Genomic DNA, 16,475 nt, shown 5'->3' with positions numbered 1-16,475 from the left:
GTCCTGTCTTACCTCTGTACTAATAATCTTTGCCGTTATTACAGCACTATCTTCTCAAGCTCCGTTACATAGTTACACATAGTAACCTCCACCACCTGTTACCCATATAAACAATGCAACTTCTCAAACATCTCTTGCCAAATATTTCTCTGTACCCTTCATTATCTCTTTAGTCCCAAATACTTCACCATAGCACACTGTAAACCCGCCATTATTCCTCACACATCCACCTTACATAAAAAACACAATTGGCCTGTACTCATATCTAATTTCCATTCTGTTACAAAGTGGAGACATACATCCTAGCCCAGGTCTTTCTACTAACCTACCTCCAAATTCTGTCCTAAAAATCTAAATAGAACAACACTTAACCTCAGATGTCTATGTAATAAAATATCCCCACTACATGCCTGGATAGACCAAAATAACCTGATATACTAACCCTAACAGAAACATGGTTGCATCCTAACATAGAAGACTGTGAAATAGCACCCCCCCAAATTTGCCATAGTTAGATTGGACAGATCTAACATGAAGGGCGGAGGGGTGGCCCTGCAATATCTTACCACACTCAACATTACGCCTTACACAAACAAAATCCCCAAATTTTCTAATGCTCAACTATTAATATCCCTCCTAAACCTCAACAAAACCAAACACATCTGTATTATAGTTGTATATATTCCACCAGGACACAATATATCTGTTCTTGAAAAAACATGAGATTGTCATACTAACAGATGTAAAAAGATTAGCAAGCTATTGCATCTGACTCACCCTCAAATAGTATTAACTTCTATGAATTCTCACAACTCATCAAAAGCCCCACAAGGTATAATAAAGACTCCACTCAACAGTCATACACTAGACTGGATCCTAGTATCACATCCAACCGATTTCTCATCCACAGGCACCCTTTCTAATTCCATTAGTGACCATCTATCGGCATTTGCAATTAGAGCCAACACTCACCAGTCCAAAAACCTTACTCTGAGATAAGTCCAAAACCTAACTAACTTCAGTCAGCACATATTTAATGATCTACTTAAGAAAGTAAATTGGGCACTGCTAAAACTTCTTCCTCTCATTGAAGTCTTGCTATATTTCAGTATCACCATTCCATGTATACATGATGCTCTAGCCCTTGTACATACTAAAAGAATTAAAAAGAATACAGCCTCATGGCTAATCAAATAATTTAAAAATGTTATAAAACAAAGAAATGTAGCTTGAGACACCTGGAAGCAAAATAAAAGTGAAGGTTATCTCATCCATTTCAGGCAACTCCGCAACAACATGAAAAAGATAGTGAACAAAGATGAGCAATCCTACTACTCCCACCTTCAACTTGAACACAAATCCAACCACAAAGAATTCTTGTCTTCTATATCAACTGTACTTAACTCAAGTACAAATGAGGAACAATGCTCAACCTCAGATTCCCCACCATCCCTAGTAGCTGAAAACGTTAACAAGCAAGCACTTCATAAAATCTGTAGACAACCTAATGTCAAGCAGCTCCAACCCTACAAATTCCAACACCAGTAATATCTCTTCATCTAGCTCCAGTCCTGTCCACTGTAACAGCCATGAACTCCATGATGACAATTCAACCACTTTCTCATTTCAGCCGATACCTACAACTGTCATAAAAAGACTTCTAAAACTAAAACCCTGCTCCACCTCAGCACATAATCTCCTGCTGCAATACCTTAAACTAGCCACTGACTCCATCACCTACCCAGTCAGTATTCTAATCAAATAGATATATATCAAAATCTCTAAGTTCCCAGCATATGGAAAATGCCTCATATCACCCCCACCCACAAAGGAGGAAACTCTGCAGAACCTTTCAATTCCTGTCCCATATCCATTCTGTGTCCTACCTCTAAAATTCTTGAAAGATACATCCACCAACAGCTCATGCAATACTTACTCCAGAATAATCTACTCACACCAACTCAACACGGTTTTCACCCTGACCATAGCACATCCATGGCCTTAATATCCTTTACTGACACCATAAACAGGGCTAGAGAGCTAGAGAAGCAAGAAACTATGTATCCTCAGTATTCCTTGACCTCTGTAAAGCGCTCATGCCCTGCATCTTGGACACACACTCCAACCTAAGCTTTTCCCATACCACAGTAGAATGGTTTCATAGTTACTTACATGATCGAAACAAGCTGTAAAATGGGCATATGGACTCTCCCTCTTTCTCCATTAACCGTACAGGAGTCCCACAAGGTAAAATCCTTGGCCCCCTAGTGTTTAATATATTCACTAACAACTTACTTTGTCATCCCCTGGAACTCTCATTCAATATGCAGATGATTCCACTGTTCTGTACACCTCTCGCACACTTTCTGAACTATTTTCTGACACACAAAAAACTTTTACTGCTGTCAGAACCTGGCTTACTAATGTTAAACTTTTCCTCAACCCTAAAAAAGCCTTACTGGTCCTCTTTCACCCAAAAAATCTCACATATCAATTCAAGATGTACTCAACAGACACTACAACTGTTGAAATTGCGCAGCACATCAAACTGAGTAGTGCCATTGATAATCGACTGAAATTCAACCTCCACGTCCAGCAGAATATAAAGACAACTCACCAGAAATGTGGACTTCTCTATAGAAATAAACACTTCCTAAGCACCTCAACTAAAGTCACCCTGGCTAAAACTTTCCTGCTTCCTTCCCTACTTTATGGAGCCACTATTCTTGCCAACTTAAAATTTCTATTAAATCCAAATTGGAATAGTGCTACAACAAAGTGGCAAAGTTTACCACTAACTATAAATACCATGCACATCACTGTAGGTCACTACAAGAACTTGACTAGCTTGAATTCCCTAATCAACTCCACTATATCCAGTCATTAATGCTGCACAGCTTAATATATAAACCCTCTGTCTGTCCAGCTTAAGCAACCTAATCAAACCATACCAACCAAATAGAACCCTAAGATCTGAGGACAAATAACTGCTAACAATCTCTAAACCCTCAAAAAACCAAGACAGTGTCTGTATTCATATTCTGTTGCAAAAGTATGGAATTCTCTCCCCCTAGCTATTAGAGCAATTCCCAGCTTAGTAGTCTTCAAAATTACACTAAAACAATATTCAAATAACACATGGCTGTGCAGAAGCAATACTCCAGGTTACTCTCACTTCTACTTCATCTTCTATGCTCAGCTGTTTCTTCTGCTATATTCAAGTGGTTTACTCATACTTTATACTGTTTTACTTGTACTCCTACTGAGTTCCTTCTCAGAGTTAATTTACATATAGTGATGTGATATCTGCTTATTCTTCTATATAAACTGTAAGAAATGTACTGTAATATATGATTGTCTTTATTCAAACTCATGTGATGATACTTTAAGATATGAGTGCTGTTGTTTTCAATTGTTACATATGTCTGTACTTGGAGCTTTTCTTCCCGGGCCTCCTCTGAAAATGGGTTCTGTTGACCCGGTTGGACTATCCTGGTAAACAAATGTCAAACAAATACGTAACTAATACAAATAAATAAAGATGCAAGGAAAACATGCACAATGTTTAAGGTTATAATCCACCCAGTGTAAACTAGTATTTGATATACTGTCAAGATTAAATGTTGCCTTTACTTACTCATTAATGCTAGTAATAGAATGTTTAGTTTACTGATATGCTGACTTTGACATTCCTTTGAGTAGTTTTGAGACAAACATGAACAAAAACACATTTAAAGGGTGCTCGCCATTATAGGTTGTACTTGTTTTCTAATACTTTCCTATTTAAAAGAAATATGAAACATGCCTGCTTTGGTACTGTCTTACATCACTTAGTTGAAATTCAGTAAGGCAGATGTACAGCAAGAGTCATTTTGTCTAGTGGAATTGATAGAAGCAGGCAGCTCCTGAACAAAGTGTTTGAGTAAGAAAGCATGGTGACTTAAACCTTATCAGGAATATATAAGTCCCTTAAGTGATGCTACAGACAAAACAGGCAGTCATCACAGGCACTTCATTTGAAAGTAATCACTTGGTGAAAAAAGTGGGCTTTGGGTGGAAAGTGATAGGTTTTCAAAGTAGCAGGCAAGTAGCAGTCAGCCTGCCATAACAGTCTGACTGTGCTTGCTTCAGAGAATATTACTTTTCTTTAAGAAGCAAGGCTTGGGAGTAAGGCCTTATTAAGTTTAATTCCGTTATTTGCCAAGAAAGCAATTGCTAGAAAATGGAAATCAAGGCCTAAACCAACTGTATTTTATAAATGAGCTAATATAACTGGAAGAGGGATCTTTGAAATAGGAAGGAACAAATTACATAGAAATAAATGGAAAATTGTGGGAGCACTATATGCAGAATAATGTTCGAGGGGTAGAGGAATGAGGTGTAGGGGAAGGCAGGAATTGAGCAAATTATATAATGTTGGACTGATGATGATTGTAAAGAAATAAAAATCTGTGCTGTATAAAGTGTGCAAAAGAAAAAATGTTAATATGGTTTGTTTCCTTTTCTGTTAGTGTATGTTTGCCTATGTCTTAAGTGACAACTTGAGGATGATAAGAAAAAAAAGAAACAAGGCTTTGGGATTGTGATCATAAAATATCAAACTATGAGGATCTATAGGCAAAGCATCCTGTAAGTGGTCCAGTTCAACTGGTGGATTCTAAGTATAGTTAGAGGGATGGAATACCTGGCTTGACTTTCCAGCAGGAGTGGAATGAAAATAAAATGAACACAAGTGCAAAAGTGTGTTTAAACAAAACATTTGCATTCTAATGTTAGTACTTTCCTTTTCTTTGGTTAGCTCTGAATCAGGACTGATTCTTGTCCAAAATAACTTAAGGTTTGACCTAGACGAGTACAACTTTATGCCATTCAGTGGAAGGGTAAAGGACTACCTGGATGAACTGTGGGTGCAGACTCGCTACATGGAAGGTAAGCAGACAGTTATAATAGATTGCAAGAGATGTAATAGATTCAGAGCTTTACTAGAAAAGTTCACCAGACTCTGCTACACTTTGCTGTGAAGGAAAGGTTAGTTTGCTTTTTATTTGTTGTATTTTGTATTTCTTTATTGCCTCTTTATATTTTGAATACTGCAATTTGTTTTCTTTACTTTGTGTTTTACTTGTATTTTGATTTTAACTGCATATTAAAACTTCAAAAGAGACCACAGCTCTGTCTCTTGTGAGTAAGGCAGAAATTTTTTTCCCCACTTACCCACCCGCTTACTGTCGTGTTCTTAAATACCACTGTCTTTCTAGTTGCCTGCCTCTTATGTTAATTTGACCATACATCTCATTCCTCCCTGCTTTCACTGGCTTGTGTGAGTAAGCACAAAATTATCATTTTGTGAAATCACTCCCCTTCAACTATTTAAATTTATTGGCCATCCTACTGTATTCCATAGTACCAGAATACAAAAGTGACCACCCCCTTTCAATCTATCTTGCAGTTTTAAAAATAGTGACTCTCCACTAAAACTTAACTTTTTAGACAGGTGAAACTTAAGTTACCTATTTTCACATGAAACTTATCTAGTGCACACTGCAGTGTTTAGGATAAACTATTTTTTTTTTCATCTTACCTTTAAGCATCCCTGTGACTAGCACTTGCTCTAATACCTGCTGGAAGGCACTAGGAAGCGTTAAACTGATACAAGCACTCAGCTCTCCTTGTTAATAAGGAGAAATTAATCGTAAACACTAAACAGCCTATAATTGCAAAGTACCTTGCTAAGGCTAGGGAAAACAGCTCCTGTACTTTACAAAAAAAGCAAGAAAACCAGGCATGTCCAAAGGTCAGCTTCCGGTGATTTTGCCTGTCCACCTGGTGAATCTGGGCATGCTGGGGCATCCCTCCTCCTACCACCCAATACTGCAACCTGTGAGAGATGCACTTAACATAGCCAAACTGGAAGCAAAGCTCTTTCCACCCAAGATTATGCTAGACAGTCAAGAGGAGAAGGTTAACACCCGCACTACACCTCAACCAAAACATAGTCCTTCTAAGTCCACACCACCAACACCCACACATAGCAACATTAAATCCATATATGCGGAGGCCCGTAACTGTAACCTGCCCAAGCAACAAGGACATCCAAAGCTGAAATGCAAAGAAACACAGTCACAACCAAAGTGTCACATAGATCACAACACCAGTGTGCCACCCAGCAACAGCCCCTAAGGCAACACAGTGTACCTAATGCTTTAGTCATAGGTGACTCTATAGTCAGGCCCACTGATGTCCCACTCAACAGGCTGAACAAGGAGAAAATTACAGTCAGCTGCCTGTCAGGTGCCAGGATCCGCCAGATAACGTATGCACTCCAGTCACTCCAGAACAATTACAAATATGACTCTGTCATTGTCCATGTTGGAGTGAATGACTTGAGATGTACCTCCCTGGACTACATGAAAAGAGATATGGAAGAGGTCTTGGATCATGTGGCCCAGGCAGGTATGACTCTAGCCCTGAGTAGCATCCTGCCTTTCCCAGAATGATACTACACTATAAGGATAAAATGATTGGCTTCAACAATTGGCTAAGTTTCTGGTGTCATTCAAAGGAGAGCCAGTTTCTGTCTGCCTAGGACAACATGATTGACATACCACGATGTTTTGCCAGAGATCATCTGCACCTATTGCCCCTGGGATTCAGGTTACTGGCTAAGGCTCTTGTCACCCCTATAGTGCCTTTTTTAGGCAAAGTTCAAAGGACAAAACCACCACCGTAACAGGTACAAGCATGCAAATTCTGAAGGTAATGCTACTCACTGCTAGAAGTCTAAACCTCAAAATGCACTCTCTCTAGGCACTCCTAAAAATGGAGAACATCGATATCTGTGCAGTAACTGATACCTGGTTCAAGGCTCCAGAGAGCACCCCTGCAATACCAGGCTACAACTCTTACCACACTTTTCAGCCACCAAACCAGGAGCTAAACACTAAAGGTGGAGGAGTGTCCATATTGACCAAGGATATACACACCACCAGGCTAGTTGCCCAACACATTGTGTCTGAAATTGTCCAGGTGCAACTAACACTAGGTAAGACTGCAATCCAAATTGTAGCTTGCTACAGATCCCCCACAATTCTCAATATACCTTTCTAAACATACTGGAAAATATTAAGATACAATCAAACACCCTAATACTGCGTGATTTCAACTACCATATCATTAACTCAGAAAACTACTCTTGTGCCAACTCTTGCCCAATGGTTCTTGGAATTCATAAATTCCAACTCCCTGAATCAGGCTCCAATATCCTAGACCTGGTCATTACCAACATGGGAAATTGATGCCCCACACATATGGTCACACCCTCGTTGGTCAGGTCTGACCATAAGTAATCACCCTTAACATCCACATCCCACCCCCCACCCCCCAGTAAGGAATCCTCTATAAAAAAACTTCTCCAAAGCCAACTTCATGCTACTCAAGTCAGAAGTGACAAACTTTGTGACACCCATGCAGACGGGAACTGAATGTTCGACTGCTGAATACTACACTAAGGCACTGTATGAGCACATCCACTCATGCATGAATCATGCCATCCCAAATAGAACCAAGATGCTCTCCTCCAACAAAAGGAAGCCAATCTGGTGGTCCCCTGCCATAAACAAACTTTACAACAAAAGGAAGAAACTGTTGCAGAAAAGAGGAAAATCCCAGGATGCAAAAAACTCCCTTACCAGCCTCAGTAAGAAGCTGAGATCCCTCATAAAATCCTCCAAAGCTAGTTATGAAAATAAAATTGACAAAGATTCCAAAGACAACCACAAGGCTTTCTATAACTATGTCAAGAATCTAAATGGCAATGCTCAGATCTGCTGAGCTACAACAGAATGAAATTAAATGTACTGATCCCAAGGATATTGCCAATATCCTATCAGATCAATTCAGTGCCAAATTCACCCCCCTCTCACCCTCTAAACGGCCCATCTCAATACCAGAAGATTGCCAAATTCCAGTAATAATGGCCGCACAGGTAAATAATGCACACTCCAAAGCTATAAATACAGCATCCATGGGACCAGATGACATCCTGGGCTGTGTATTACATGAACTACAAAATTAACTGGCACGTCACCTAAGTGTCTTGTTTAATCATAGCCTGACCTCAGGCTTCATGCCCACTGAGTGGCTCACAGCTATAGTTATCCCACCCACAAGGGGGGATCCACCGCCCCATCAGTCTGACGAGCTTGATATGCAAGGCCATGGAACATATTATCATGCAACTTATAAACAAAGACATTAGCAACCTACAAACTCTGGAACCCACCCAGTTTGGGTTTGTGAAGGGCCGATCTTGTCTCCTGAACCTGATTGACTTCTTCGAATCAGTCTCCAGAGCTGTGGACGAGGGTAAGGCGGTCCACACAGCCATTCTGGACCACGCCAAGGCCTTTGACACCATCCCCCACTCTGGAATCATAGATCAACTTACTAAGCTGGGCATTAATCCCTACATCCCTCCATGGCTTGCCAACTGGCTTACTGACAGAACCCACACTGTAAAAGTAGCCGACTCCAAATCCAGCTCCAGACAAGTGACAAGTGGAGTACCTCTGGGTTCAGTCCTGGGACCGCTCTTATTTGACATCTACTTCTCTGAAGTACAGGCCAACACTAAGGGACTCTGGTTAACAAAGTTCGCAGATGACTGCAAACTGGGAGCCATTATTGAATACCCAGATGATGTGGATACTGTACAAAAGGGCCTTACAGAAACAGATGCCTGGTGCCAGAGCCATGGGCTCAAGCTCAATGCAAAGAAATGTATAGATGTTATGTGGTCCTATCTCGCCTACATTCTTTACTCACTGGTTCAGAGACAAGAATCGGCTCCGACTCGGCCAACTTATTTTCTAGCACGAAGCCTCTAAGTGGCTGGGCTAACCCGGTATCCCAAGATGCACCTCGCCCTAGCCCCAGATCTCGTTTGCCGCTCGTAGAGTTAGGATGTGGTCTCGCTTGGCTGTGGCTAAGTACCCTTTCTATACTTTCATAAGTATTTAGCAGTCTGTTTCTAGTAAAAAGCTATTTTAATAGCTAGTTATCTTTGTTAGTGTACTGTGTGAGCGAGTTGTGTTTTTTTTGTGTGGTATCCCTCTTTTGGCGGGCTAGGCCCATTTAAATTAGAGGACCTAGTCCTCTCCAGTGTGTTTTTGTGTAAAATTTTGTTTTTTGTTGGTCAGTAGTTAGATTCCTTGCTGCACTAAAGCAATGTTTAAATTAGAGTTTCTTGGTTGTTCTTGGTTTGGTTTTTCCCGCCTTCCTCTCATGTCTGTCGTTGTCGGTTGAGTGGGTGCTGTGTGCTATTATGTCTAAAGAGCAAAAAGAGCATAAACCCTCTGGCTTTAAGAAATGCTCTAAATGTGGCTACAAGATATCCATCACAGATGGGCATTCTATCTGTGTTTATTGTCTTGGTGCTATTCACTTGCAAGAGTCCTGCAGTTTTTGCCATGCTTTTAGCCCCAGGGTACTGCAGGAAAGAAAAAATAAGTTGATTTTGAAGGGCCTGGTTAAACCTTCTTTTGAGGAGTCCTTAGACGCTTCTTCTAGTACTAAGTCTAAGACTTCTAAGGCCAAGAAAAGATCTCCGGCTCCATTTGTCTCTTCGGAGCCCCTGGAGAAAGTTTCAGAAGTGGATACTGCCTCCTCGGCTCCATTGTCCTCGGGACCGCAGGAGGTATCCGTTGTACTGGAGTCAACCTCGGCCCCGATATCATTGGAACCGGTTCGGATCCGGTCACCCAGTGTAAGGCCTGAGTCTCCGGGTAGGAGATCCCAATCTCCCTCGATTTCCTCCATATCCTCTAGGCTGTCTGATTTGGATGTGGATAGGGTGGTCCAGAGGCTCCTGCAGTCGCCGGTGTTAGCAAAATTGTTCTCGGCTCTGGCTCAGTCGGCTCCAGAGCCAGTCTCTGTTCTTGTACCGATGATTCCTCCTCCGAGCACCCCTGTGTCATCGGAGCCGGAGTGCTCCGCGCCGAGTGATGTTCTCGTGTCGGCTCCGATACCCCTTGCAAGTTTATCGGAGCCGACGTCTGCTCCAACCATGTCGGTTCCGTCCTCTGATTTCGGTACTCGAGTTTCTTCAGTCGGACCCGAGGGGGATACCTCGGGACTCTTGTCGATTCCGAGTCTCCCTCTCAGTGCTTCGGCTCGGGGAACCCTGACTTCGGTTGTGGTCTCGGAGAAGGGTCGGTCCTCGGATTCGGTGGGACCTGCCTTCGAGGTCATGAGGAGCGCACTGGCCAGATCATCAGTCACATCACCCGGATCGGTCACTCCTTCCCCCTTCACCCCGGCTAGATCCTCTGACGCCCCCCCTATCCATGGATGGCGGAGCCTGAAGGTCTGAGGATACCACCATGAGCGGTCCCCAACTTTCTGAGGGCCCCTCAGTCGGTGCCTGAGGATCCCCCCTGGAAAGAAGTTGTGCAAGAGGAAGCACATAGACTCCCAGGACGAGTCCCTCACTTCTGATACCGACCTCGAGGAGTCTGAGGGGTCCCCTAAGTCATCCTCCAATGATGTCTCTTTCTCTGACATCCTGGAGATTTTGAGGCAGAGAGGCGACTGGCCTTCCAAAACTCCCTCTGAGGAGGAGTCGGTATTCCTCAAGGCCTTCGGAGCTCAACCTTCCACCTCCTGGGTGTCTCCACCCTTCGATGAACTCCTGGATTTGATTTGTCAAAGGGTGTGGGAGACCCCTGATTCCATGGAACCGGTGCCCAGACGTCCAAATAAGTTTTTTTCTGCTCCCCCGGGGAAAGAGTTCCTGACCAAAGGGGTTTCCATAGATGCCTTGGTGGTGGCGGCAACCACTCAGCAGGAAGTTGCAGAGGCTTCTTCTTCCATCCATCCTCCTAACAAGGAGTCCAGGACTATGGACCGGTATGGGAAGCATACCCTGTCTTCGTAGACCTTTACATTGCGGTCGCTGAATTATCTTTGTCATTTTACTCTGCTCTAGGGAGATCTCCTTAAGGAGCTAGGAGACACTCTGACAGGTAATATTCCAGAGGTGGTAGCGCAGACTGTTAACGTCCAGTTGTCTACCCTTGGTTCCATTGTCAACTCATCTTTGAGGCTCATATCCTATGCAGCCGAAGGGGCGAGTAGGGCAGCCAGCTCAGGTGTAGCTCTCAGAAGGCAAGCCTGGCTGCGCCTGTGTCATTTCGCGGAGGCCTTTAAGTCTTCCTTCACTGACGCCCCCTTTGATGGGTCCTCACTCTTCGGTACCAAAGTGAAAGACACCCTCACCAGATGAGAACAGGAGGGGAAGACCCTATCTGCCGTAGGGACCTGTTTCTCTCTTCCTTCTAGGCCTTACCCCAAGGCTCAGAGAGGAGGGAAAATGTGGTTCAAGAAGTCCCAGAGGTCTTTCCCTGCCGCTCAAGATGAGTCCCCCTCCAGAGGCAGAGGAGGGGGAAATTATTCTGGAAGATGCCGTCCTAGAGGCAAAGGAGGCCCCCGCAACTCAGGAGACCGCGATTCCTCTCGCAGTTCTTCCTTTCAGCGTTCCTGAGGCATTGACCGACTGTGCTGCTCCGGATCCAGTCTGGGTACCCGAACCAGTGAGTAAAGAATGTGAGGCAAGATGGACCACATACATCAATCTTTATGGTGATTACATAACTACCTGTTATCCCCTTTGGGAAAAAACATGTACCCATGAATTACCACATAGGTGGCAGTACACTAAACACCGAAAGTGTGATAAGAGACTTGGGGACACAGGTGGACAGTGGGTCTCACCTTTGATCACATCGCCACAACAGTCAGGAAATCCTTCTATGTGGCACATCTCATCAATAAGGGCTTTTCATCCAGGAAAAAAGAGGTCATTGTCCCACTGTACTCATCCCTCATTAGACCCATTATAGAACGCCCCATTTGGTATGTACCTCTGAAGAGATCTGCAACAACCGGAAAGGCCGCAGAAATACCTCACTAAAAGAATCACAGGCCTAAAGCAAATGCCCTACGCTGACCGCCTTAAAAAACTCCAGCTATACGCTGTCACATATCTACTCAGAGGTGATCTCTGCTTAACATACAAGGCCATGTCAAACCCAGAGTGGTTGCACATGCTACACTTAAAGAGATCCCAGTCCCTCAGAGCCACACGCTCCAGGGATCTAAACCTTGTCATCCCAATAAACTAAACTAAACATGCTGGAGGAATAGGTTCCTTACCCAGAGACTCCCCAGACTCTGGAATAGACTGCCCTTACATGTCAAGCAGAGCACCTCTTTGGCCCTCTTCAGGAGGAACCTTGACGACTGAATGGGAGAAAGAAAATTCACCACGGGGATCACGTTAGTCGCCCTGCTAGGGGTCCAGGGAAGTAAATAGTGTGGGAAGAAATAGCCAGGGAATTGTTATGGCTAGGCTTGTATAGGCCCTAGGGCCGATAGCTTAGTACCAACCTATGATTATTTCTTTCTTTATTTTTTTTTATACTTTAAAATGATAACAGTAAGAATAGTTGACCTGCTGATTTCTTAAGCAGCCCATACTGCATCTTACATTGGCTATCGCACATAAGCATAGCTTAGTCATTCACTTTGTGTTAGGAATTCTGGAGGTTGGGCTCATGGGTCATTCAGCTTAACTGCTTGCTATGAGTTTAGTATAATAATGTGCAAATAATTCACTGGTGCCTCTGTTGGTTAACGGTCATGAAAGTATCCTAGATAAGTGGTGTAGGAAGATAAAACTCTGACCACTGTGCAGGTAACCAGAGTTTAACGGCTAAGGTACTGGTAGGAACTGCACAGGAATTATGGGGATGAGGAGCCATTGCCAGATCACCCATCCTTGATGGAAATAGGCAGATCTGGCTCATCACATTTGTGACATGTAGCAAGAGATATAGATGTTACACCCAGTGGTGTCCAAGCCTGCTGAGCCTGAGTTGTCAGACTGCATTTGTACTCATAAAGATGAGGAACTCCCCATGTGGTTACCTGCTTCCCTTTGGGAGACAGCAGTATTACAGCTTGGAAGAGTTGCTGAGGGGGTGTTTCTTGGTGTAGAGGGTAGGCTGCTAGCAGGACCAGCAAGCTGTCCCTCTCCCTACAGTGTTACTTTTACCAGGTCATACATAAAAATATTTTAAGCACGGGCATTAATGCCCTTCTAGCTTGCCAATATACCAAAAGCCTTGTTCCCATAATGAGTCCAGGCTGTTCTTAAAAATATCTAAACTAGTACTTGATTTAATGTAATTTGGTAGTCTGTTCCATACATCAGCTCCTCTGACAGAGAACCAATTAGTACACTTCTCATACCTTTAGAATCTTCTCTACATAGTTCCCTGATGATTCTCTAGCACTTTGTGATAACCCCAAACATTCCCAGAGGTAGTTGTCTCTAAATGCCCTATATACCTGAATACGATCTCCTCTTCAACATCTGTATGAGACACAAGTTTGGCTATTTTAGTCTTTCATACTAACCTAAATGTTCACAGCCATGGAGGCCCTTGTTATATTTCCAGTGTACTCTTTCCAGTTTACTCATGCTTGTTTTCTTGCAAGGTTTCCATATTGTTATTTCGCACTCAGGTTTGGGTTTAATGTAACTAAAAGCAATGACTTAATTTCTGATTTACTAGAGTTTATAATTTTTTTATACAATCTGTAGTTCTGTAACTGTCATTAACCAGTTGGTTGATATGATTTGAAAAACTCAACGTTGGATTTAACCATATACCCAGATCCTTAAATGACTCTATAGTGGGCCAATTGGGATCCCCAGGCAGAAAGAGTTGGGCTGTAGGGCTTTTGCCCTGCCTGTAAATGCCCGGCTCCAGTTCTCCTTGGATAAATGGGCTGACTTGGTGCAGGTAGAAAAGCTGGAGTCCTGTGAGGAACAGCAACAAAAAGAAAAGAGATATTAGAGAGTAGTCGAAGTGTCCGTTGTATTGCTGCACGTCTTTGAGTTTTGGAGCATTAGTTAATAAGAAAAACTTGGCAAGCAAGAAAAAGTGGCACAGATGTAGTTTCACAGCAAAAGAAAGTAATGAGCCAAAAAAAGGCAGAGCAACGTTGCAGGAGATGGAGAAAATATAAAGGTCCATTTGCATTGATGCTAGATTAATTAGACAAGGGGAAACATTTGAAGTCTGGAAGAATATGGAGTTGAAGGGCTGCAGAACAGTTTCCAGTCTATTATAAGCTCTTTCAAATTAGACTCTGGGGCTAAACAGACTTCACCGTTTTCTGTTTAGAAAATCTAAAAGTTCTTCAGAGTTTTGCATCCTGTTTCTGTTATGTGCTGGATTTTTTTAAACAGTAGCTGATACACAGAATTCTCATCCTCTGTGATGGAAAAACAGCATGTGGTTATTTAATAATGGATGTCTGCAGTACTGCAGTAGGGTTACCACCTGCCCCTCTTTGGGCAGTTGTGCCCTGGGGGGGGTCTAAAAAAATGGAAAAAATATCCTGAGATTTTAGTTTAAAAATATTTCATAAGTTTTCTTTAATAGTTCCACAAAACACGTATTTTATATCTGAGATGCCTAAATGTTATATGAAATAGCATAAGCAACTCAAATGCTCCAAATAAGCTTATATTTGGGAAAAAGTGAAGTGTTGTTCTCTGCACTGGTCGTGGTTATCTTTTGTCCTACAAAATCTCACGTTTTTTTTTCAAAAAATGTTCCACTTTGAGCATTTGAAAAGGTGGCAACCCTAACTGCAGTTCAAATTCAAGTGCTTATTTCAAAAGTGAACAAAACCATGGGTAATAACTAACAATGAAGTGCTACAAGAAATCCACATACAAAGACAGATGCAGACTAAACTATGCAGACCAGGCATGCATTCAGCTTATTTTATATCTAAGATGCCTAGTAGAATTAGTAATTCAAGCTTCTGGATTCTTCCATCTTTTCTGGTATTTAAACCCTGTGTTTGCAGGGGGATGTGATTGTTTTTATCAAGCTGAGGAATAGTGATTTATCGTTGGGACATAGCAGAAATTCCCTGAGGCTGCAAGAGCAGAATAAGTTTTTTTTTACATTTATTTCATTGAATTGCACTTCTTAATGGTTATAGTTGTGCTGTACAGCTAATCTACTGCGTTGTTCACTGTTATAAAGCTTTTTCTACTGTTTCACTGCATTTTTGTACTGTTTTATACCGTTTTAACTGTATTTTTATTGCCAGATAGTGTTTCATTATTGTAATTGCATTTTTATTGAATTACTTAACTGTAAACTGTTTTTTCATACTGAGAGTTGTATTTTCTGTTTGTGAGTGCTCTAGCTGTGCTTTTCTGTGAGGTTGCTGTGTTCTAGTCAGGTAGCATATTCTGGATAGTGTCCTGCTTTATCCAGGCCTGATTGTTTTACTTGTAGAGTTTCCTGTGTTTCTGGCAGCCATCTTATGCTGGTAGGGGCTTGTCTTGTCTGTCAGTGAGAGTAACAGGGCTGGCTGACTTTCTCTAGCACGAGTGATCAGTTGAAAGTGCAGGGGCAAGCAGGATTGGGTAGTTACTTGAGCTTCTAGATTCTTCCATCTTTTCTGGTATCTAAACCCTGTGTTTGCAGGGTGGTGTTCTTGTTTGCTCATCACACACTGCTGCTGCCCTGTTTTAACCCATTGTGAAGCATCTCAGTTGTTCCTTTATCAGCACTCCTGTGTAATTAACGCCCTCTCTTGCACGTACTGTGTTGAATTTTATCCAGCCTTACTCACACCTGTAGGCATTCTATTCTGATAGTACCCGCTCTACCATCCTTGACCTCTCTTCCACAGATTCTGACGACCATGGACAGACAATTTCCTGTGGTTTCTCTTGCTAGTCTGGTTGATATGGGTATCCTGAGACAGTGTAGCAACTGCCTCATGTACACAGACAAATCCTCTTCTTCTACCACCTAGGAACACAATATGTGAGAGATGCAATTACATTAAGAACTTAGAATCCTTGCTATCTCTCACAAGCCAGTACATCTGGCACTGAGAAGGTTGTCTGCACAAATACCACATCTCTAACACCACCCACACCTGTACAGTTCATTCCTACATATGTGGAGGTTCTCAACAAAAACATGCCTAAACAAAAGAGACCTCCAAGGCAAAAGCACACATGCACATTACAACCCACACCACCAAGCACCATACATAGTACACATGCCTGTGTCTCACAGCCTCTAAGGCCTAGCCACAAACCCAACATACTAGTCATAAGACACTATTGTGAGTTGCACAGATGTGCCGCTCACTAGGCTAGACAAGGAGAAAGTCATGGTATGTTGCTTGTCAGGTGCTAGAATCTGCCATATCACTCACACACTCAAGTCTTTCAACAACAGGTACTGTTTTGCCTCTGTCATAGTCCGTGTTGGTGTGAATAGGTTTAGATGTACCTCTCTGGTCTATATGAAAAGAGACATGATTGAGCTCGCTGAATGTGTCCCAGGCTAGTATGCCCCTAGCCTTAAGCA

At 42.5% G+C, this 16,475-nt stretch overlaps 1 protein-coding gene across 1 annotated transcript in view; it reads left to right on the top strand.

Moving 5' to 3' along the window:
* Positions 1 to 16,475, top strand: part of RNF213 (ring finger protein 213) — a gene marked incomplete in the record, with an annotated part of 2,890,576 nt that overhangs the window by 1,844,619 nt on the left and 1,029,482 nt on the right. The window contains 1 exon segment of the mRNA XM_044069632.1: positions 4,799 to 4,929. Coding sequence (XP_043925567.1) covers positions 4,799 to 4,929 — 131 coding nt within the window.

The sequence above is a fragment of the Protopterus annectens genome, chromosome 4.part0, assembly GCF_019279795.1.
Source record: "Protopterus annectens isolate FY-2018-M chromosome 4.part0, PAN1.0, whole genome shotgun sequence".
NCBI lineage: Eukaryota > Metazoa > Chordata > Ceratodontiformes > Protopteridae > Protopterus > Protopterus annectens.
The sequence above is the reverse complement of the archived record's forward strand: the minus strand, read 5'-3'. Positions and strand labels throughout refer to the sequence as shown.